The 25,942-nt window shown below is 36.0% G+C and overlaps 1 protein-coding gene across 1 annotated transcript; it reads left to right on the plus strand.

Annotated features, from left to right (window-relative positions):
* The first annotated feature begins 16,145 nt into the window (after window positions 1-16,145).
* Window positions 16,146-25,250, plus strand: LOC132551188 (solute carrier family 49 member A3-like). Its single transcript, XM_060215296.1, has 11 exons — window positions 16,146-16,307; window positions 17,029-17,187; window positions 18,690-18,906; window positions 19,357-19,439; window positions 20,157-20,291; window positions 20,671-20,787; window positions 22,444-22,596; window positions 22,923-23,080; window positions 23,973-24,064; window positions 24,344-24,391; window positions 24,584-25,250. Exons 1-11 carry the CDS (start codon window positions 16,146-16,148, stop codon window positions 24,727-24,729), a joined length of 1,470 nt encoding a protein of 489 aa, XP_060071279.1. The 3' UTR covers window positions 24,730-25,250.
* Window positions 25,251-25,942: the final 692 nt, after the last annotated feature.

The raw sequence follows: 25,942 nt of genomic DNA on the forward strand, positions 1-25,942 counted from the left end.
TTTTCCCAATTCTAAGGAAAACACCATTATTTTCCCCAATTCTAATGGCCCCGGGCCCCAGTCCCAAAATGGGGTGTGAGAGCCCTGATCTGTCATATTTCAGTCTTCTCTTTTTCTTCTTTATCTTTCTTTCTATCTTTGTTTTCATGTAATTTCCCCTTTATCTAGATGAATTATGTCCGTCCTTCATCACACCATCTCACTGTTTTATATTCTTAGTTTTATTTTTAATATCAGAGTTTATTTTGTTTAAAACATTGCCATTTTTTATATTGAAATATTCGTATTCTTTATCAAGATAAAGCCTTCTAAACTGACTCACTGCTTATAAATTTCTGGGCTTGTCAACAGGACATTATTGTATCCGTTTATGTAGAATTCAATGATAGAATTTGAAAAAAAATTGATACTTTTTTGCATATCATCATATGTGACTTCACCAAGCATTTCTGATTCTAAAACATGAATGGCGATGATTATCGCTCACCTATAATACCAGTCTTGTTTTAATTGCATTCAAACCTATAAAAAGACTTAATTAAAGCATATTGCTTTTGGTCATCAGGGTTATACATAGGAAGAATATTTAAAGGTATCTTTTTTAATGCATTTAAGAGTATGAAATACTGATATTTTTCACTTGGGGGAAATGTACAAAGCATCAATGAAAAATATATGTTTGGCTAATACTATGACGAAAAAATTTTGAAATATCTAAATAGAAAAATAGTTATATGGGGAAATGTCTGGAATGAAAAGGAAGAACAGGAATGGACCATTTAATACGATTTCATCTGACTGAACAGTCACTCACTCCATCCTAGCTTCATTCACGTTTGAGCATAAAATGGTGGATTTTAACGTGGCCAATTGAAAGTTTTTTGATTAGTCTAGGCTTAATTGTAGTGATCATACCTGAGTATATTATATACATTGTATATGAAATAGGGAAAGAGAGAAATTTTAGTACTGATAATATGTCATAGTATTTTACTAGTCACAAAGGAAGTGGATTAGATGATTGACAAGTCAAGTTCTTAACATTATTCATTTGATTTTATACTCGATGATTAATTATTCTACAATCTTTATCAAGACTGAACTTTAATTTTATGTAGTTTGCTAGGTTATAATGTGTTATGTGTTATTTGTTGTAACATAGTTTATGTGCATGCATTTTAATACATTATGACCTCGAGATGGGTGTTGTATGGCGGATCAGTTATGATGTTAGTGTTGTTCGAACATTTAATTGTATGGGTAACATGGTATGGACATTTGATTTGTGTGTGGGTAACTTGGAATGGACATTTGATGTGTGTGGGTAACATGGTATGGACATTTGATGTGTGTGTGGGTAACATGGTATGGACATTTGATGAGTGTGTGGGTAACATGGTATGGACATTTGATTTGTGTGTGGGTAACATGGTATGGACATTTGATGTGTGTGGGTAACATGGTATGGACATTTGATGTGTGTGTGGGTAACGTGGTATGGACATTTGATGAGTGTGTGGGTAACATGGTATGAACATTTGATGAGTGTGTGGGTAACATGGTATGGAAATTTGATGTGTGTGTGGGTAACATGGTATGGACATTTGATGAGTGTGTGGGTGACATGGTATGGACATTTGATGAGTGTGTGGGTAACATGGTATGGAAATTTGATGTGTGTGTGGGTAACATGGTATGAACATTTGATGTGTGTGTGGGTAACATGGTATGGAAATTTGATGTGTGTGTGGGTAACATGGTATGGACATTTGATGAGTGTGTGGGTAACATGGTATGGACATTTGATGAGTGTGTGGGTAACATGGTATGGACATTTGATAAGTGTGTGGGTAACATGGTATGAACATTTGATGTGTGTGGGTAACATGGTATGGAAATTTGATTGTATGGATTTTAACATTTCTTGTTTGTGTTTCAAGCATTTTATGCATGTATGATATGAGGATTTTATGTGTTTGGTATAGCCATGTGTCGTGTTATGTTGATATGAGTGACTACTGGTATGTGTGTAATGTTTTGGGCATATAATGTAAAAGTATGTTAGAAGGATGTGATTTATGTGATAAGGATGTGATGTATGTTATAAGGATGTGATGTATGATATAAGGATGTGATGTATGTTAGAGGGATGTGATGTATGTTAGAAGGATGTGATGTTATAAGAATGTGATGTATGATATAAGGATGTGATGTATGTGAGAGGGATGTAATGTATGTGATAAGGATGTGATGTATGTTAGAGGGATGTGATGTATGTTATAAGGATGTGATGTGATGTTATAAGGATGTGATGTATGTTAGAGGGATGTGATGTATGTTATAAGGATGTGATGTATGTTAGAGGGATGTGATGTATGTCATAAGGATGTAATGTATGTGATAAGGATGTGATGAATGTATATGTGTATGGATCATGTGACGTTACCAGTTAATCACTCAGGGAACATTTCCTCCCTCTAGTGGGGTGGAATTAGTGATAAATTGCTACATTCTTGTAGCCATTAAGTGTGTCAGTGTGATATCTTTCCTCTGGTGAAACAGAATTAAAGATAAATTGCTACATTCTTGTAGCCATTAAGTGTGTCAGTGTGATATCTTTCCTCTGGTGAAACAGAATTAAAGATAAATTGCTACATTCTTGTAGCCATTAAGTGTGTCAGTGTGATATCTTTCCTCTGGTGAAACAGAATTAAAGATAAATTGCTACATTCTTGTAGCCATTAAGTGTGTCAGTGTGATATCTTTCCTCTGGTGAAACAGAATTAAAGATAAATTGCTACATTCTTGTAGCCATAAAGTGTGTCAGTGTGTTATCTTTCCTCTGGTGAAACAGAATTAAAGATAAATTACTACATTCTTGTAGCTATTCAGTATATGTAATATCTGTCCATTTGTGGAGCAGAATAAGTGATTTCTACACTCTGGTTTCCTATGGTTGGACAGAACAATCGGTAAAATTCTACATTCTAGTAGCCATTTAGTGTGTTAGTAATATTTTTTTTCTGGTGGAACAGAATTAGCAATGAATTGCTTAATTATGTCACCCGTTTTGTGAGTATGAGGATGGGCATGTAGTGGTGGATGTGAGGTGGTTTGTAGTTAGGAGTATGAGGGTGTGTATTTGTCTACTTTGCGACACCTGGCAATCTGTTAACTTGTATGAACCTCATAATTTATTGGCAATCTACAAAGTTACATACTCAAGGTTTGAGCACTTTCTAAACGGGTGAAGAAAAGTTGAACAGAACACTACCCATGAAATCGTAGTGTGCTTTTGACAAGGTTTGTGCTGTTAAATATTTGTATACACAAATTTTATCTGTTAAAACAGAAAAAAAACCAAAAACTAAAACATTGAAATATTTCTATGTGGTCTCAGTTTCGTTATTGGTTGATTGTCCAAATCCTTGACTAATGTGTGTTGTGCATCTCTGAGTTTCATCGAAAGATTGGCAGTAAAATGGCATATTTGTTTTAAATGGCAGTTTTTCCCCATATTTGTTGTTGAAATTGTTATTTAAAGAGAGAGTTGAAACTACTGTTGAATTTATTTTTTCCAATATCAACACTGATCAGTGTTCTAGTTTTCACAATTGTAGAATTTTTATGATGTCTATGACACCATTATGATTACCATATTTGTTCATGTAGAAGTTCTACAGTAGAACCAACATGCTGCTTCTGACTATAGTATTATTACAGGGCAATGAACAACATTTGTTGGTAATACTAATGAACTTGGGTAGATATGGGGAAAATATGAAATTCTCCTTTTACAGATGAAGTAATGTAGTTTAAAACTGCTGACTTGTCATTAAGTGTCAGTATCATTGTAATTAATTAGTAATATATAGAATTCTATGTATCCTCATTAAAATGGAATGGATATCTATGCCTGTCATCACAAATGTAAGTTGATGTTTTCAAAAGCAACCATATCTTTGGAAGAAAGAACAAGAGCTGTCCAGTTAGGTTGTAGTCTGTGACAAAGCCAGCAATAGGAATTCTAAACATGGAGACTAAGGATAAAACCAAAATTTTAATGAATGGCTGTATAATGTTATATACCATTAATGAGAGTAAGGTATAGCTATTTTCTGTAAACCTACTTAATATGGCACAGTCAAATTTTAGGGCATTATCAATTTTTTGGAAAATTAGCACAACAATGAATTCCTATATAAATAACATTCATAAATTGATATTAAGGCGATGATACTTTAGTACAATATTTTCAGCTGGAAAAGAGCTGAAATAAGATAAAAGTTAAAGTATGTATTGTTATAGTGTACTATATATAGACAGGTTCCCACAGAACAGCAGGAAGCTTATTGTTTAATGTCATGTTTACTGTCAGCTATTTGAAACTTTCGAACACTTATATTTTTTGTATTGCAATTGGTTGAACATTATCATTATAAATCCAAAAATCCAAAATAACAGAACAAGTTCACAAGATGTGACTTGAGTTCTGAGGGAACCTGTGATAAAACATGATAGTGTGATTCCTTAAACAGTATACCACCAGCAACATTCCTCATTGTTAAGGTAATGTATTTTATACCTGTGTGTAGTGTAATACAAAATTTCTTTTTTATTTCATTGTAACAATCCCTCATGAATCTTAAATGTTATATATCTTCCCTCCTAACAAAAAAAAAAAAATAAAAAAACAAAAAAAGGCGAACAAAAAATATACAGAGCATTGTAGAACATGCTTTACGGAAGGCAAACACAAACATGCCAAACTTGGGAAGAAAATGAGATGCGTTTAAGGTTGTATGTGATGTTTTGTTTTCTTTGCTGTTTGTGCACTACACTCAGCTTTTTGTGAGTATGTAACGGTAATGAGTCCAGAGACAACTTCTAGTACTTGGGCTATGTTTAGGTGAGCACCTATGTTTTCCTATTTCAAAGACTTTTATTGTTAATTTTCCTAATAACTATTTGCTGAATTCATGTTGTTGAACTACTGCATGTTCAATAAAGAATTCAGGATTTGACAAAATAGTTGAAGGATTTAAAAATGGAGGGAAGAAGTGGTTAATAAAAGGAGTGATTGTGAACCGATTTATATGGAAGAGGTTGAGGGGATTGGACAGGATTTAAAGGGCTTGATACAGGAGAGTTTGGGGTTAGTTTAACATAGGTGACATGGTTATATGTGGAAGGGAAGGTTACTTAAAAATGAAGGAGTGTGCAAGATTGATCAGTTATGTGGAATAGGAATAGGTTTTTGTGAAAAACGTAAGGAGAAACATTGCTTGGATTGTAAGTAGACGGTAGTACATTTACACCCTGCCCCACCCTCCCCCTCTGCTTTGGAGCTTCACTCAGGGTAGGAAGAAATGAGGTAGGGTTGGGATGGGAGGGACTAGTGAAGCTTTGTGTGAGGTCTGATAATATGTTATGTATGACCGGTGAATGTTTTATGTGAGAATGTGGCAATGACCCAGAAAAGATGGGATGAAATCAGCACATAGGATTGATTGAGAGGATGGAGAGGCATGCTGGGATTAGAAAAAGGGGTCAAAGGACGTTGGAAGGGTGATGAAGAAGGAGGGGTGCAGGAAGCTGACAAACGTGTAATATATTAATATGTAAATAGACAAGGAGTCGTTGGCGACAGTCAGCTCTTCAGAAGGCAGCTCTTAAACAAACTTGAACATATGCAGACTAAAGTAGTTTTTATTAGCTTGCTATGTTTCTTTTTTGATGTACTAGCTTAGAAAATATTCAAGTTTACCTGTGTAGTCTTTAGCTTTCAATGTTACTTGGTGGTATACTGTTTTTAAGAATAATTCTAAATATATATATTTCTCTCGTTTCTGCCTGGTCTGTCCTAGGCAATACAGGCGACAGTGCGTAGAAATATGACACGTCCTTTCGGACCTGATGTCATTGCCCGATACATTGTATACACATTTGTGTACAAAAAAATTTTTGTTTTGATTTTCTGGGAAAACTTTATTTACCATATTTAGGAAATTTTTTATGTCAATTTGTCAATTAATTGCATAATGAATTTTTGTTTTGTTTGTTTTTTTTTATATGTTAGGGTGAAAGATAGGATATTTCACTCGCTCATGAGGTCACCAAATGTGGGGAAATCCTTGGCAAAGTTACTGGTTTGACGCCACTGTGTGCCCTCTGGTGGAATATCCCTAACCTACACTCCCACATATGAACGAATCTTATCATATGCTATGTTTGGAATTTCTTCGATGGTTTGTCACAATAAATAACTGGTTTCGTTTTTAATAAATTAGGTGCAATGAGGAATTTCTTTCTGTTTTTATTGCTAATCAACAAGACCCAGTCAGTGGTGTAGCAAATTTTTTTTAAGAGTGTTTGCTTTCAAGAGAGGGTTCAGGGGCGAAGTCCCAGTGGGGAAGCAAACCCCCCTGAAGCTGTTGGATTTTTGGAGTCTCATGGCGACGTATTCAATTTCAATGTAATTTTGCAGAAACCTTCCGTGGCCTAAGATGAACAAAAATTCTACAGTCCCCACCCCCCAGGGGCCTGAGGGATGGGGCCAAAAGGGGTCAAATTGACTCAGATTTCAACAAACTTCTCAAGATCCAGATATGGTATAATAAAATGCATCTTAAGGTGCTTTAATTACCAAAATGAGTCACATTTCTTCCTGGAGTGGAATTTTGTTAGACTTTACACTGTAATTTTCATAGAAAAATTGTATTTTTGAACATAACATTGGTTATTTCCCACTGGAAATAACTTTATCAGAACTTTCAATATAGAATGACAGTTGATGAAATGCATGTATTGACACTGTCTATATTCAGTGTCAAAATTTCTGTTTCATGACACTTCATAACTATCCTTTAACCTTTATATTCAATATTGCTTATCTCAGGTGACTGTCAAGGCCGCTAATAGTAACAATAATCGCTGATTCAAGCGTTCAAGATCAAGATAATCTTCAGTAGCAGGGAAATAAATGGTTTATTCTAACCTGATAGTTTAATAAAGTCGGTGACACACACGATCTTTAGATTATTTGGGAAGATTTCTGAGAAATATCTGGACATTTTTATATTCCTGTCAAAAACTTCTATGGTACATGTCAAAGAATGGTATTGTCCATCCGTCCGCAATCATGAATTTTAATTTGTTCTGACGATATTGTAGTTTTCAACCAATCCTTTTCAAAGCTGGTGTTGGCATTATAATCTTTAAATTTGTGGAAGAGTTATTGCCCCTTTGTTATGTTTTTTTAGCCTTATTTATGTATATATTATAATATTCGTAATTAAATCTAGATATCCATAACACTAATGTAAAATCTAAACAGGAGATATATACACTCGGCCTTTAGTAAGGGACCATCATATCCATCAATTTCAGTTTGAAAATTTCAATCAAAAGTTATAAATTCCTTTCGTAAAAATGCCTTGTGTTAAATACATGGTATCTTCTTGTGTTTGGTGCCGTATAATTCGAGCCACACACCCAGATTAAACTGGGGTACTCCATACTCTAACACATGTTTGCTTTGCCACTTAAAGCAGCATTTGCACGTGTAGTACTGGTATATTACATACGAGCTCATACTATATTTAAAAATCATACGTCGATGATTGCCAAATGCTGAAAAATGGTAAGCTTCTTGATTGGTTCAAGTTGGTGTACCATACAGGCGAATATCTCTCTGTTTTAATGCCGTCTAATCTATTATATCTCGGTTAATGCAGCTTCTGAATCAAACTGGCCATGTTGCCTAGCATCCAATATCTTGCCGACTTCGAAAGACCAAGAAGAACAGGCACCATTCCTAACAGTCTCGCACAACAGTGGAACGTTGATGTTCGCCTTAGCCGGAGTACCGTCCACAGACATTTGAAGAATGTGCGATTTCGCTCTCGACCACCAGTAGAACTTCCTCCGTTGACTGTGGTGGCGCGAACAAGCAAGACTGCGATGGGCACGTGATTGCTGGACATGGAATATTGGGGTTTGGAGAAGATTCAACCAGTCTGATGAAAGCAAGAAATACACAAACCATTACAAGCACATTCTTCGTACAACGGCATTTATTTGTTGGTGGTGTTACTGTTTGGAGATGCCTTTCTCTATGCAGGGTATCCAAAATGCCATGAAATTATAAAATTACGTGTATTATGGACATCGTGATATCGAGTAAAAGCCACGAACAAACGAAACAACTACAGAAAGTAAACGCCATGTGTTGGGGAAGCAGTCTAGTTGCTATCAAGAAATGGAAAATCAATAGTCACGCGGCTTGTATAGAGGAATCTGCCGTGTCCTCGATTTCTAAACCCGGAGAGTACATCCGATAGACATTGCGAATATTTTCGTTCGAGTTTATTCAAAGGCGAGACATCAATTGTAAATTCAATCTCGTACGAAAATAAATCACAATTACTTCGCATGCTTTTGTAAATAATTTGTTTGAGAATTTCGCCACCACATGTATATATTTCAATCACATAACTTCACTGGCGAATCCGTCTTTGGAATTGCAGTTTGGTAGAATAAAATGGATACCCAATCCTGCTGCTTGGAACATGGAAAAGTTAAAAGATGGAAATTTTGCGATAATGTCTGCTCTCTCTCCAACTAAACAAGAATCAGATACTCTAAAACGGATGGAAAGGCCCTCAAATGTGAATTTCATTACCTCTAGATCGCTCATTCACCTTCAGATGGGTAAGTTTACTACACATAAATTTTAATTGCTTAAACTTGGTCCTCATCCTCGCTGGATGATAGATTGGAAAGGAACTCAAGAGCACCCCAAGGGTAAAGAAGTGAAAGTTTGAACTTCATGAATTTCGATTCTGAATCCATAACTAGAAAAAAGTCTTCTTCTTATGATCTAGATATGTTTAAACAAACTTTCTTCGTGACAAGAAATGTTCGTTCATCAGAACTGTGCATTTCATCACTCCGTATCATCTGCTTCTTTTTTTTTTATTGGAAAGTGTGTGAAATTTCTCATATATTTTTATCAAGATAGTTATAGATCAGACAAAATATCGCTGGGCTGTAGTTTGGTAATATATTGAACAGTGTAGTAGTAGTAATATTTTCTTGCTAAGTCAACTTTTTTAAGCCTGTGTTTGTAAGCACCTCAAAGATATCGACGTCCGTTGTACAGAAGATACACGACAATGGAATATAATTAATAAGGAAAGCAACGTGGTTATATAAATTGTCTGTACACCCAAAAGGTTTGGTTCGGGTAAATAAGTTTGTGCGTGCCATCGTGAAACAAAACTCTGCACACATCAAGTCTTTTTTTTAGGTCAAAACGTCTATGTGTCCCTATTTTGAAAAAAAAACGTTAAATTATAAGCAAGCGAAGACTAACGTGACCATCTCGTCCATTAAATTTATAACCAACGAAGACCAACGTGGTCCTACTGAGAACAGTCTGTTTACTTTTTCGCCAGAGACGTGAACAAATGTGGAAAGTCCGTTAAATGAATAGCAAACGAAGACTTTGCGTGACCCTACTTTTAATTAAAAAATCGTGAAATTATCCGGAAACGAAGACTAACGTTGATTTGTTAGCTAACGAAGACTAACACGAAGGCACTGATGTGCAAACTTGAAAAGTTCAATCAATTATTACCAAATAATATTTCAAGCGTTGTCCTATTCTAAAAAAATGTCGGTAATTTCTAGTTTTATACAGAAAGCCGTTTTCGTGACAGAGCAGAATTTAATATCTGTTTGATGGTGTTGTGTACGTGGACATCACGGTGTCAAGTATATCATACACCTTCTGGTAAACTAAGACGCGTATACACCGTCAAGATATCATTTTTCGCTCTTTTCTTTCTAAAATATCCATTTCAGATGCATATGAATGACCAGCAAGGTAGGTTTAAAAAAAAACCTTATCTGTAGCTTGGCTTGATAATATTCTTACTTCATCTGGGTTTATACGATTTATCTAAACAGAAATAAAAATATGTTACTTAAATTACAAGATTTAAGCTTTTAGCTGGGAATGGACGTGTCATGAAATGTTTTATCATTATTTTCTATTTAAAAATATCCCTTTATCGTACACTAGAAAATACGTCGCTTTTGATGATTTTACGTACATCTTCTGTAAGGAGGCCGTGGTTCGATTCCCGGAACGGACGTGAAGTGTTAAGGGGTCACTTGTTCGACCACGCGGGGTTTCCCCGGGGACACCGGTTTCCTCTCACAAGAAGATCCCTCGTGCGATTGCATCCAGGGCAACAAGAATGATCAGTACAAGTTGAAATAACTTGTTTTACAATTGGTGTAAAATAGAAAAAGTTTATATTTTATAAAACAAGTTGTCACAGCTGAGTTACCAGGTGGTGGGAACAACAGCGTAGTTACCTGAAGTAGACAACAAGGCGTCACATCTCAATTCAAAATGAGGATGTGAAAATAAGGCGTCACTGTCCAATTACCAGGAGTAGATAAGATGGTGTCAAAGCACAATTACCGGGAGGCGGAAAACAAGTACGAGTACTCAAATAGTACGAGGTGGACAACAATGCGTCACGGCTCAAATAGTACGAGGTGGACAACAAAGCGTCAGGGCTCAAATATCACGAGGTGGACAACAAGGCATCACGGCTCAAATAGCACGAGGTGGACAACAATGCGTCACGGCTCAAATAGCACGAGGTGGACAACAAAGCGTCACGGCTCAAATAGCACGAGGTGGACAACAAGGCATCACGGCTCAAATAGCACGAGGTGGACAACAATGCGTCACGGCTCAAATAGCACGAGGTGGACAACAAAGCGTCACGGCTCAAATAGTACGAGGTGGACAACAATGCGTCACGGCTCAAATAGCACGAGGTGGACAACAAGGCATCACGGCTCAAATAGTACGAGGTGGACAACAATGCGTCACGGCTCAAATAGCACGAGGTAGACAACAAGGCGTCACGGCTCAAATAGTACGAGGCGGACAACAAGGCGTCACGGCTCAAATAGCACGAGGTGGACAAAAAAGCGTCACGGCTCCATTACCAGGAGTTGACAAGAAGGTGTCAAAGCACAATTACCGGGAGGCGGACAACAAGTCGTCACGGCCCAAATATCACGAGGCGGACAACAAGGCGTCACGGCTCAAATAGTATGAGGTGGACAACAAGGCGTCACGGCCCAAATATCACGAGGTGGACAACAAGGCGTCACGGCTTAAATAGTATGAGGTGGACAACAAGGCGTCACGGCTCAAATAGTACGAGGCGGACAACAAGGTGTCACTGCTCCGTTACCAGAATGTGGAAAATAAAACGTCAAAGTTCAATTTAATACGATGATATGAAAATAATGTATTATAGCTCAGTTACCAAGAGGTTGAAACGAGGCATCGTCGCTCAATTGTCACGAAGTGGATAACAATGTGTCACGGCTCAAATACCGAGAGATGGAAAACAAGGCGTCAAACCGAAGATTAAAATCAGGACGTGAAATTAAGGCGCTACAGCTCAGTTATCAGAAGTTGAGAACATGGCGTTACAAGTGTGTTACCAGGTGGTGGATAACATGGTGTCATGGCTGAAATACCAGGATGTGTACAAACATTTGTCAACTACCAACGTATAATATATATCTAAACACTTGAAATGTAATGGACAACGGTATCGGTAATGAGACCTACTTCTCATTAACATTTTGTTGTCTGTTACTAGTACACGTGGTCATGCTGTATAATTTCCGAGATCAGAATTCCACCTGAGAGGCCTTGTATAGTGTCATCATGACATAACACTTTTGTGCCGAATAGGAATGTGGAGAGAGAGAGAGAGATGGCGAGAGAGAGGACGGGGGGAAAAGGGGGTGGGGTTAGCATGGTGCATCGATGAATTCCAGAATGACAAAGCAGTTTTAGAAAATTTTAACTAACTACATCAACAATTAAGTGACCTTTGTCCTGAAATATGGCGTGTAAACAGCCACGCTAAGAATTGTTTTGGAAACACAGTTTTCCGTGCAATGCATTCCGGGTAAACTAGAGTAAAGGCTGGATGAGGTATATTTCTGTGTCGGTAACAAGCCCATTTTCCATTTTCTGTCTATGATTTGTTGAAGATACTTCCCAGTGTTTTCAGGAAAGTTATGGAGGAAACAGTCTTGATGTACCTGCCTACAGATGAACAGACTAAAGAATGTCCACTTGAGATCAGGTAAATTTATTACCCCATAATCATGTAGCTAAACTTATTTGATAAAGGACTAAATATATTCATATTCGTAGTAGTTTCACGAAACTGTCCTCTCGTTCAGTCAGATGGAACGGCTGTATTATCGACGTGACACTGGTTTTTGTGTGAATGCTATTTAAGTCAAATGCGATGATTTTGTCACATTTTGGTGAAATTATCGGAAAGGAGACTGGGAAGGGGTGGTAGAGTTTTGTATTGTGTCCGTTGTGTCTTTAAGTCCGGTACTACCTGACATCATATCTCCATACTCGGGGTATGGGTCACATTGGTGAGGCAGGGTCATATGTCGAGGGTAGGGTACTTTGCACATTTGATCTTCGACCTGCATCTAACAATAGTTTGTGTGGCCGATATATACCACACACTATATTATTGTAAATGAGTTCAGTGGATGGGTTCACTTGCAGGGCGTTCTTGACTTTGCCATTCCATGGGCACTGTAATTTGCCGAATTATTTTGTTGACAATCACCTGTGTAGAAAATCAAATTCTGGACCTGGAAATGTTTTCCGAGAACAAAATGGATCGCATATCTCATCACTTGTGTATGGTCTCATTCACACAATAACCAATAGATTAATTTGATTTTCTTGGATTTTATTTTACCTTTGTAACCTTCATAACGTTTAGTGAAGTCACATGTGCTCAACTGTTAAATGAGTTTGAACAGTCTTGTCTACGATATGTTACTTAGCTTTACTTGTAGTGTTGCTTGTCTATATAATAAGACAGTTTGAAGTTTTAACATACGACTGAGCTATAGTTCGAGAAGAAAGCATAGTACTCCACTGTAATGTCCCCAGCTATGACTAGAGATGTACTACACTGTAATGTACCCAGGTATGTCTAGAGATGTATGACACTGTAATGTACCCAGGTATGTTTAGAGATGTACAACACTGTAATGTACCCAGGTATGTTTAGAGATGTACAACACTGTAATGTACCCAGGTATGTTTAGAGATGTACAACACTGTAATGTACCCAGGTATGTTTAGAGATGTACAACACTGTAATGTACCCAGGTATGTTTAGAGATGTACAACACTGTAATGTACCCAGCTATGACTAGAGATGTATGACAGTGTAATGTACCCAGGTATATCTAGAGATGTATGACACTGTAATGTACCCAGGTATGTCTAGAGATGTATGACACTGCAATGTACCCAGCTATGACTAGAGATGTACGACACTGTAATGTACCCAGCTATGACTAGAGATGTACTACACTGTAATGTACCCAGCTATGACTAGAGATGTATGACAGTGTAATGTACCCAGGTATGTTTAGAGATGTACAACACTGTAATGTACCCAGCTATGACTAGAGATGTACTAGAGATGTATGACAGTGTAATGTACCCAGCTATGTTTAGAGATGTACAACACTGTAATTTACCCAGGTATGACTAGAAATGTACTACACTGTAATGTCCCCAGCTATGACTAGAGATGTATGACAGTGTACCCAGCTATGACTAGAGATGTATGACACTGTATCCAGGTATGACTAGAGATGTACTACACTGTAATGTCCCCAGCTATGACTAGAGATGTATGACAGTGTACCCAGCTATGACTAGAGATGTATGACAGTGTACCCAGCTATGACTAGAGATGTATGACACTGTAATGTACCCAGCTATGACTAGAGATGTACGACACTGTAATGTCCCCAGCTATGACTAGAGATGTACGACACTGTAATGTACCCAGGTATTACTAGAGATGTATGACACTGTAATGTACCCAGCTATGTCTAGAGATGTATGACACTGTAATGTACCCAGGTATGACTAGAGATGTATGACACTGTAATGTACCCAGGTATGACTAGAGATGTATGACACTGTAATGTACCCAGCTATGTCTAGAGATGTATGACACTGTAATGTACCCAGCTATGTCTAGAGATGTATGACACTGTAATGTACCCAGCGATGTCTAGAGATGTACGACACTAATGTACCTAGCTATGTCTAGAGATGAACAACACTGTAATGTACCCGGCTATGGCTAGAGATGTATGACACTGTAATGTACCTAGCTATGTCTAGAGATGTACAACACTGTAATGCACCCAGGTATGTCTTGAGATGAACAACACTGTAATGTACCCAGCTATGGCTAGAGATGTACGACACTGCACCCAGCTATGGCTAGGTGTGTACGACAGTAATGTACCCAGTTCATGTTGACAATGAGCATTTATATTAAAGTGTGCTCTGTATGTTAAATTTTTGTTAGCGAAGTTGTATGCATTTCCAAGTTTAAAACATTGAAAGCTGTCATCATTTATATTACATGTATACATCTAGCTGCATGAGGTTATGTAGCTTTAAAAAATGTTGAGAAGGACAAAAAGCATTGGCAAATGCAGTTCAACTCATATCTTAGTAACAGCCAAGTTGACGGTTAGACAGCGTTACGTCATCGTATTGATCCATGTTGACTAAGAAGTATGTTGTTGGAAAAATAATGTGGGAATCTCCCTAAATCCGCTGTGCTTTGAAATTTATCGATTTTCTAGATCGCCCCCTTTATGATTTCTTATCAATGACCAGATGTCCCCGTCGACAAACGTCCTAGGTATGGAAATGAGGAGTCCGAACGATGACAGGTAGGTATTGTTGGAACAGAATTCGGATTCCTGAATTTTACATGGTATATAGAACTGGTTACATACGATGCCGACCTAAATTACCATTATCATTTAAGCTCAGAACGTGCACTCCTAAGATGAATCGAGGCGTATACATGTGTAATAAGAAGGAGTAATGATTGTGAAAACACTGTCGTCGCTGAGGTTCGAACTCGCGATTCTTTGGTCAGTAGCCGGACTCACTATTGCTCGACTAAAGAAAAGGGCTTGTAAGGAGACCTTGGAGTGGTTACCGGCACCAAAGTTTTTTGAACTCTGGTGGGAGAAGCTTGATTTTCATTACTACTTCCTATTGCACATATGTATATACTGAACACCTGTACCTCTGCGACAGATTTATGACACGCGTTTTAGAGCCTTTCATTCTACTAAGTGTTAATTAATCTGGATTGTGTTCGCAGTAGTGTAGATACATGTACACTCTTCACATTCTAGTTTGCCGTTGACCAGCTTCACGTCACCGACACTTTGTCCTAAATACACACTCGTCATAGCCTTATAACAATCATTTAGATTAGCATGATTAGCAGAAAGTACCTCCATTAAATGAATATACCTAAAGTTAAATACCAATATTATATCCTGACTGTAAAAAACTATATTTCAAAATAATATATACAATGCATACATATATATATATATATACGACTTCATATACAGATTATCAGATTATAATCATTGTCTCTATGATACGTCATATGTTACGGACGATATGACGTTTTATCGATCATAGATCATACTGCATTCATATAAGCTATGAATAAAATCTGACGACCATTTAATGGTTGAATGTATTCAATTCAACTCTCAACTTAATCATAATTTGATTGCTATCACGAACTGCATAGAAATAACGATTAAGAGACTATGAAGTTATGACGTCACAACGGGAACAGTGGGTACACTTAGCTCATCAAGTCTCCGCTATGTCATGCTATAATTAAATAAATTGGCATTTATGTGATGAATAGACTTATGTTTGAGAAACGTGTAATCAAATGAACTTTGATATGCTTTATATTCCTGAGTTATGTGGGACTTGAACAAGTCTATACGTATTAATGGTCGTAGTGTTTCATGTTAATTTGTTATATTATTTCCTATATTAATTAATAAAAAGATATATATATTAATTCAATTGATATGCAACTATTTGTTCGTGTATTGTTAACTGGGGAAATAAAACTAAATATATAGGGATGCGCATCTTTAAGACCATGTCACATGATCCATGTGAGGACAAAATGGCGCCGACGGGCGGTGGACAAACTGTTGTTGTAAATGAACGAAGTGTAGTAACTAATGATTTCTCTTCCTCGTCTAGTACACCATCGGAGTACAGGACTTACAAGTGGCGATGGTTCATCCTCATCGTTGTCAGCATCCTAAATTTATCAAATGCTATGGTAAGAGACTTAGAATCATGTGGTCAGAACATAGTTCGGTTGCCTGGCCGAAACGATGTTAAAATGTGGCCCGATCTGACGCGTTATCACCCGATCGTTTGCCTTATAATTACATAGTGTTATGGACAAGTAGAAAGATTAATAAGAAATACAGTTCATTTCAATAAACATTAGGGGTTGCTCATATGTTATTTTTTTGACATGAAACCGAAAATAGGAATTAAATTGCACAAAAACCATAAAAAATAACGCCCTCTGTTGAGGAACCTTTCGATCAGTTAATTTTCTGTCACGGTGCACGGGACCTGCATTAGGTTTCATTATTATAGCTTGTCAGAGATTAATGTAGACAAAGTTTAGCAAGGCAAAAGGGTAGTATTCCTCAAGTAGTTTGGTTTCCTCTCTAAATATTTGCTTGGTGGACTGTTTCCCCGAAATAGGGAACGTTTTCTTGGAAAAAGAATAAAACATTTTACTTCACATATTTTCAGATCATGCAACCAGGAAAAAATATCAATCTAACCACAACATTGTCCAAAATTTCTCCATGTTCTTTTTATTCCCAAAGTTCTAGATTTACCCATGCTTGATATATGTACTTAGATACCCTGTTCAGTTGTTTGTGTCTCATTCAGTTATATCTGACTATATACATTAAGAATGATCAATGTCTCCTTTGACAGGTTACAAATACCTATTGCTCTGTATGATTTGGTTCCAGGTATGGATTACATTTTCTCCTATAGCTGACCTGACTACAGTCTACTACAATATAAATTCTTTCCAAGTTAATATATTGTCATTGGTGTTTCTCATCGCCTCCATTCCTTTTGGACTGACAGCATCATGGATATTAGATACTTTCGGCCTGAGAGCAAGTGTGAGTATATACATATATATATATATATCAAAATAGCCAACAAACTAGACTCACAATATTAATATTGATGTGATCTTCAGTCCGTCACACTGATATATAAAATCTACCAGGGAAGTTCATTTCCAATGACTGTCATTTTAATACAACACCATGATTCTGTGGAAAAAATATGTTCTCCATCAGAAGGTCATATAGTCATATGATATTTATGTTCAAAATCATATTGCATACATTTATAATATTGTAGCACATATTTTTTTCACATGCATGTAAATTTCCTTATTTCACTACAAATTTTGAATGTGACCATTGGAACCTCATGTGGATAACTTCAACAGGATAACTTTCTGATTTACTGATTATAGATATTCATCCAAAAATACAGAAGCCTTTTAAATAATCCAATCTATCTTACTTGTTGTAACAAACAAGTTAATGAAATCTATAAAAATTACGAAAATTGCTTTTTATATCTAATAAAGAATGGATGTATATTTCCATAGAGTGCAATTATTTTGATGGGCGTCACCGGGCTCACTTCAGTGTAACATTAACATCAGGTAAATAGAGATTAAATAGCCCTCACAAACCTTTGAAATTTCTGTAATCTGAATTTTCAATAAGTGTTGCAAGATGTCTTAAAATACAAACTACATTGTGGCTTGGGACAGAAAGACAAAAGTGGCTCACTAAAAGCTTGTTACTAGTGTTATTCTTAACTGTTGCCAAAATACAGCTGATATTTAAAGACATTGACCATATTTTCCCTATATAGACATTTACTTGAGGTAGTCACTCCTCAATATTGCCTCTATTATGATAAACATTGGTCTCTAAAGGAAAAACCTTTGGGCAGTGTAAGAGGATTAATGCTATTTTTGTACCAGGGATATCTTGAACATTGAAGTAACAATTGAATCACTTCAGGATATTTGTTCTTATGGATCAAAGGACCTTGAATTATGGGTGTCACAAAAAAATTTTTCATCATATTATGAAACAAAATTTTATAATTTAGCAGTTGTTAAACCTATTTTATGGTACATTAACACCCATATGGTTGTATCTGTCTAATACATTGATGTAATTCTAATTTTGTTATAATAAGCTATGAAGAGTTATCTCCTCTTGCTACTATGCAGATCAGCGCCATATTAAGTATTGCATATGGATTGACCAATCAAATTGCAACGATAAAGCCTGTCCAGTCCATTATAAAAATTTGATTCTGAGTTTTAACTGTGTCTCCGAAAGTATCAGCATGATGATATAAGTACATAGGATCTGAAATAGCTGTAATACTTGATTCTGATTACTTGGTAATAAAAAATATGAAGCTTGACTATGAAATAACCACTTTTTTTATATTAGGTAAGACATTTCTCTGTAAGTGTGAATTGGTAATTTATGATTTAAGTACAGTGTACATGTTTATGCTAAGGAATGTGAAATAAAATGAGAACCTGAGGGAATGTTAATCCCATCTCTCTCTTTAATTTCAGTTGCTTACTGCAGCATGGCTGAATGGTGTTGGGTCATTGCTTCGGAACTTCAGTACATTCAACTTTGTCCCAGATGATTCCAGGTTTGCAGTGCTACTGGTTGGGCAGATCATGGCAGCATGTGCTCAACCCTTTGTCATGTTTGCCCCAACTAAACTGGCAGCTCTCTGGTTCCCAGAAAACCAGAGAGCAACTGCCAACATGTTAACATCCATGGGTAAGGTTTTTAATAGTTTTAAACCAGGGTTGGAATGCTGTACCATTTAATTTCTGTTTTAATATTTTTTTCTGGTTGCGATGTTGCAGAGTTGGCATAATACATAATACCCAGTGTTTGCTCATTAATTTTCTTTAAAATTTCAGACTCTCTTGGAATTTGCATACATGTTTGAAAATTTGTCCTTGATATTATGATAAAAAGATCACGTTTATTTTTTTTTGTTTCAATTCTATGTCAAATTAATGATTTATAACATTTGCTTTCTTTTCACTTTTTCTTGAGAATTCTAATTCTCATTAGATATTTTAAATTTCTTGCTCACTTTCAAAATTTAATCTGTTAAAGTTATTACCAAATATGGTAGTGATACTTAATGTCAATTTTCTGTTTGAATGAGTGTAAAAATTTCCAATGACAGGGACTTTATTTTGTGTAATCTTTTGATAGCAAATCCATTGGGAATTCTCGTCACAAATGTCTTACTGCCGGCAATTGTCAATGGCTGTAACAAGAAGGAAATACCGATTGCCGTAAGTGTCTGTGTGTAATGTTGATGAAGTATATCTCATGTGTTGATATTTGTTAAGATAAGCTGATATGATGTATGGAATATTTTGTTTTAAGTCATCTTTTTAGCTCACCATCATCAGATGGTAGACTATTCAAACTGCCCTGCGTAGATGGTCCGTCTGTTCTTAAAGAATTTTGGTGCCTTTTTGTTTGAGGAACTGATCAGAAAAAGAAAATGGCAGACAGGCAGCCATCTTGGATTTCAACAATGAAAGCTTTTTATTGCAATTTCTGGAGAGGTCCTGGATGTATCTCTCTCTTTTAACTTCCATATGTAGGCTCCCCTTGCTCCTTAGTTGTGCCAATTTGTTATGGAACTGGTCAGAAAAGTAAAATGTCCAACAGGCAACCATCTTGGATTTCAACAATGGAGATTGTTATCACTATTTCTGGAGAAGTACTGGATGGTTCTTTCTCTTTCTCTCTTGTTGCCTTGTGCATTATGAGTTGAGTGTAAACATCAACCTTTCAGATGAAAACTATGGAAATCTGTAAAGGAGAGTTCTGTATGAGGGGATCCAGTGTGATACAGAATCCAGCCTCACAATAACTTGTATCAGGTTATTGATTGTTATTGTGTTTTTTTTTCAATAATATTCATTCTACATGACAAAAAATGATTGTATATTAGAACTTGAATGGTATGTAGTAAAATATAATTTCACATGATATTGCAGCTGTGGGTGGTCACAGGACCTGCGCTAATGGTGATGCTGATGACCACGTTTGGTGTTTGTAGCTCTCTACCTCCGACACCTCCATCAGCTAGTGCTGATGAAGCCTCACAGCCATTCATCCAGGGATTCAAAAAGGTGCATAAATATTTTTGTATACCTAATGTTTGCTTATTGATTTGAAAAGTCTCATACCAAATTTTTTTACTGACAAGTGCCCTCTCTCCAGTAATGTCCATTATTGTTTCCAGTTTTAATTTCGGTAAAATCAGGTTTTTTTGTTAAAGTTTGTCTTTGAGGTAAGTTAAAATCATTGTGTATCTTGATTTAATGGTGGAATTTGTCTGAAATGTGAAAAAAAGAAAAAAATCAATATCACTTGAAAGGGAAAAAAATCCTAGATTATCAAAAAGAATTTTTTTCTGCGGTAGTTTGTGTTTGTACTCTTACATCTCTTTACTAATTAAGAACATCTTAGATGGTGCATGTAGTTTATGTATGTATGATCCTTTTACAGATGGCTAAAAACAAGAACTACTGGATACTTAACTTTCTGTTTGGAGCTGGTCTTGCCATTTTTACTGCCTTTACGTCGTTTCTTGATCAGATTCTCTGTCCACGAGGATACTCCAATGTAAGTATCTGTCTGAGGATACTCCAATGTAAGTATCTGTCTGAGGATACTCCAATGTAAGTATCTGTCTGTGTGAATACTCCTATGTAAGTATCTGTCTGTGAGGATACTCCAATGTAAGTATCTATCTTTGAGGATACTCCAATGTAAGTATCTGTCTTTGAGGATACTCCAATGTAAGTATCTGTCTGTGAGGATACTCCAATGTAAGTATCTGTCTGTGAGGATACTCCAATGTAAGTATCTGTCTTTGAGGATACTCCAATGTAAGTATCTGTCTGTGAGGATACTCCAATGTAAGTATCTGTCTGTGAGGATACTCCAATGTAAGTATCTGTCTTTGAGGATACTCCAATGTAAGTATCTGACTGTGAGGATACTCCAATGTAAGTATCTGTCTTTGAGGATACTCCAATGTAAGTATCTGTCTAGGAGGATCTCCAATGTAAGTATCTGTCAGTGAGGATACTCCAATGTAAGTATCTGTCTGTGAGGATACTCCAATGTAAGTATCTGTCTTTGAGGATACTCCAATGTAAGTATCTGTCTGTGAGGATACTCCAATGTAAGTATCTATCCACGAAGATACTCCAATGTAAGTATCTATCCATGAGGATACTCCAATGTAAGTATCTGTCTTTGAGGATACTCCAATGTAAGTATCTGTCTGTGAGGATACTCCAATGTAAGTATCTGTCTTTGAGGATACTCCAATGTAAGTATCTGTCTGTGAGGATACTCCAATGTAAGTATCTGTCTGTGAGGATACTCCAATGTAAGTATCTGTCTTTGAGGATACTCCAATGTAAGTATCTGACTGTGAGGATACTCCAATGTAAGTATCTGTCTTTGAGGATACTCCAATGTAAGTATCTGTCTAGGAGGATACTCCAATGTAAGTATCTGTCTAGGAGGATACTCCAATGTAAGTATCTGTCTGTGAGGATACTCCAATGTAAGTATCTGTCTGTGAGGATACTCCAATGTAAGTATCTGTCTGTGAGGATACTCCAATGTAAGTATCTGTCTTTGAGGATACTCCAATGTAAGTATCTGTCTGGGAGGATACTCCAATGTAAGTATCTGTCAGTAAGTGCATGCCAATGTAAGTATCTGGGAGGATACAGCAATGTAAATATCTGTTTGCAAGGATACTTCTATATAAGTATTTATCTGAAAGAATACTTCATTGTAGACATATAAGTATCTTCAGGTTTTTCAATGGCTTTGCATATGTATCTATCAATAATAAACTAAAGTCATATGACAAAAATTTGAAAACCAGAGAAAACAAACATAAATGAGTTGTTATATTGGCCAGAAACGTCACTGAAGTAAACCTGTATGATCACATAGATTATACTTTATTGTGTCAGATGCTGAATTATAATACAGGTATCCTGGATAAAAGATGAGCACATAACCCAATGTGTTATCTTACCATTGTCTACCATTTATTGGTGAACATTGAAAATTGAAGTATCAGAGAGTCAATACAATAAACAGATAAAATGTCTAATTCACACCGCTAAACAAATACCAGTTAAATTCTGTGATATGTGTTTGTTAATTCATGAATATTTATCTGATGGCGAACAGACTCTGTATATATAGTACAAAGTCAGTTTACATATTACGTGATGTGCATTTTTACAGGACTTCTCAGGGATATGTGGGGCGCTGATGATCGCGGGTGGCCTGTTTGGGGCCATCATATCTGGTATCTATGTGGACAAGACAAAGCGGTTTGAGGAGGTTGTTAAGGTGTCTTATGGGACGGCCATTGTATTCGCTGTAGGTTTCATGGAGGTGAGAAGTATATCCAATCTTTAACCTGTGTGATTGAGTTTTGGTGATGATTTGAATGTTTGGAGTTCCTAGAAAGCTGTTCGGGTTTGACCATTTCACATATCTCTATGATATATAGTAGGATAATTTTGTATCTTTTGGTTTAGCAGAATATTCTATAGAATCTGTTTAAGCAGTAGATCTTATAGAATATATTTCAGTATGATTAATACTGATAGACGTAATTTTTTTCCCCAAGAAATTATGAAATATGCATCTTTCAATTTTCTTGTCTTTTTAAAAGGAAAAAGAAGAAATTAATATGCTATACTTGTATGTTTTGGCAGGTTTCCCGATTCAGAGACCAGGAAGCATTAATCGCAGCATCTATCTGTTTATTTGGAATGTTCGGGTTTGCTCTGTATCCTATCAGCCTTGAAATGGCAGTAGAAATTACATATCCTGTCGCCGAGGCAACAAGTTCGGGTCTGCTTGTCGTGTCTGGGTAAGTGTGAGTTATAATACATCAGATACATATTTAAGTCTTGTTTTAGAGACATTTTGGTGTCAGAGTCTACTACAGTATGAATCTCTTCAGTCAATTTTCATTGCAGCTGCAATGGATATACCAGAAGTGAAATTTATCAGCTTGAAAAATGTAATTTAAGAGTATTATTGTAGACTGTGTGCTATCTCAATATCAAGTTTGTAAAACGTCAGAATGAAGTGTGTACTTGGGTATGATGTGTACTATAAACTGCGAAAGTGTGAAACATGTGTAAGTATGAAGCATACACTATGTCAGTCTGATATATACTAAATCATTATGAAGTGATTACTTCATCAGTATAAAGTGTATATCTAAGTCAGTGAAATGCATAATGTGACAATCTGCTCTCCAGTTTTGTGTTATGTATCTTATCTATTGTGTTATGTATCTGATCTATTGTGTTATGAATCTGATCTATTGTGTTATGTATCTGATCTATTGTGTTATGTATCTGATCTATTGTGTTATGTATCTGATCTATTGTGTTATGTATCTGATCCTATTGTGTTATGTATCTGATCTATTGTGTTATGTATCTGATCCTATTGTGTTATGTATCTGATCTATTGTGTTATGTATCTGATCCTATTGTGTTATGTATCTGATCCTATTGTGTTATGTATCTGATCTATTGTGTTATGTATCTGATCTATTGTGTTATGTATCTGATCTATTGTGTTATGTATCTGATCCTATTGTGTTATGTATCTGATCTATTGTGTTATGTATCTGATCTATTGTGTTATGCTATCTGACATATTTTAGTATGCTGTATGACATACAAATGATATGCTATCTGACATATTATGTTATCTGAAATATTGTTACCTGAAAAATTATATTACAGACAGGTCCAGGGAATCATTATGATATTGGTGGCACAGGTTTTAGCCCAACCTCTCCCTGCTACTGAAATGTCCTATTCCAGATGTGTAGTTGGTAGGTACAGTTTTAGATCTTGTTTGTATGATGCATTCTTTTGCCTATCTAAGATAAGTTTCAGTGTATTTAGCCTTCAAAATTTATCTCTATTAAGATATTTCCATTTTGAATTCATTTGTTTTTACATAATCTTTCATTTTGTTAAAATATCCCTATTTTGAATGTCTGTTTTGAAATTAGAAACTAATTTCTTTCCAAAATTCCTTGATTCATCCAATTGCTTTGCTTAGTGAATGACAGAATGTGATGAGGTTTAAGCTGTTTTACCTGTTGTAGGTTGTGGAGCAGCTTCTACCAATAGCTTTACTCCTCAGGATTGGACAGGTCAGTGATCTAATGTTTTATCTGCTCCAGCCACAAAATGTTGGGCTATGTACTCCTATTACAGATGTCTATTTGTCTGTTACCCTAGCTTTACTATATATAGTTGCCCCTTTTTTGACCAACTTTTGGCTCACGTTACTTTTTTTCTGGCTAGAAAATTTATTTTTATCTCATTTTGTTTTTCTTTTTCAGATCCTATTATATTTATGTTATGTTATGGAACCGTTGCCGCAGTAATAGGTATTATCTTCCTGAGGGGTGACTACAAACGCCTGAAAGCCGAACAGAAAATCATGGCTGGAAAAATATTACAGAATTCTGTTTCAGTTTCTGAATGATCTATATCCAGGATATAGATGAATGTTCTGCATTAAAATGGAAGAGCTTGGATGACAATTTGGTTAATTGCTTGCAATTTACACATCTGCCTCTGTATGATTACATCTCTTACAGCAGGGATGAGGTAATTCATTAGTGTGTCCCTCTCTTCAACAAACTCTTATGGAACTAGGTATAATACATATTTTTATAACCTTAAGTTGTGCACTTGTGATATATTTTTTATTTCCATTAGTTTCATCAGAGTTGTTTACCCTTATTAAAGGTGTTCACATCGAGTTGATACAGGGTTATCATGGACCCTAGGGAGTGAGAGTAAATATCTATATTAGAACAAATAGGAAATTTTGTACTGTTTGAATGGAAGTCAATTTGTAAATTCTTTTGAGGAATAAAGAAATGTTTCTATACACTAAAATACATTTGCATTGAACACAAACACATATGAAGATTTTTCTTTATATCATCAGTGTTTAAAAAAAGATATTGTTGGATTTACAGAGATGTTTATCTTAAGCACAAACAGCAATTAACAACCATATTTTTGTGAGATTTTTTAAATGGTTTCCTTTATAAAAGAGAGTGCAAATCAAATGAAATCTCCGAGGAGTTTACAGTTTTCTGTAGACAAAACTTCTCCATTAGTTTCATGATGAGCTAGTTTTCCTGCCAGATTAGTATGACCTCCTTTTGAACAATTATTGATAATGTATTCTGTTGTAGTAATTAACATACTTCACAACTATATCTAAGGTTGTGTATCAACAGATTATGGTGCTTGATGTTGTATAACTTATTTAGCTGGAGTGAAAACATTCGGAGAACATATGGCACTTATCACAAATGTATGTTTTTATTTTTCAAAGTACTTTGATATATCAATGAACCATTAATAATGATAAATAATGTACAACCGGTCATAACACTGTTACTATTTTTTTTTCAATTTCTTCAGGTGCAATGCAGAAGAATAACAAATTGTAAAGAAGTGCAATTTCATTGTCTCCAATCAAGCCCATCCCTTCACCCCACGTCCCTTTAGAGGTATTGCGTTGCCCTTCCCCTCCTCCACAGGCTTATATGCCTTATTGCAGGATAAATATGGTTAATATTTATTGACAATATTTAATTGGTGGGCTTTAATATTGTACTTTAATGTACAGAAAGTTGATTTATGAAATGGAATGCTAATGTTTTGCTGTTGGGTATATC

The sequence above is a fragment of the Ylistrum balloti genome, unplaced genomic scaffold, assembly GCF_031769215.1.
Source record: "Ylistrum balloti isolate Yb309-2 unplaced genomic scaffold, AGI_CSIRO_Ybal_v1 Utg370184, whole genome shotgun sequence".
NCBI classification, from domain to species: Eukaryota; Metazoa; Mollusca; class Bivalvia; order Pectinida; family Pectinidae; genus Ylistrum; species Ylistrum balloti.

Coding starts and splice junctions, on each gene's coding strand:
- LOC132551188 (XM_060215296.1), top strand. CDS start 16,146: ATGGCGCCGACGGGCGGTGGACAAACTGTTGTTGTAAATGAACGAAGT. Junction 17,188..18,689: donor CTTTCGGCCTGAGAGCAAGT/GTGAGTATATAC, acceptor CTTTAATTTCAG/TTGCTTACTGCAGCATGGCT. Junction 20,292..20,670: donor TCATCCAGGGATTCAAAAAG/GTGCATAAATAT, acceptor ATCCTTTTACAG/ATGGCTAAAAACAAGAACTA.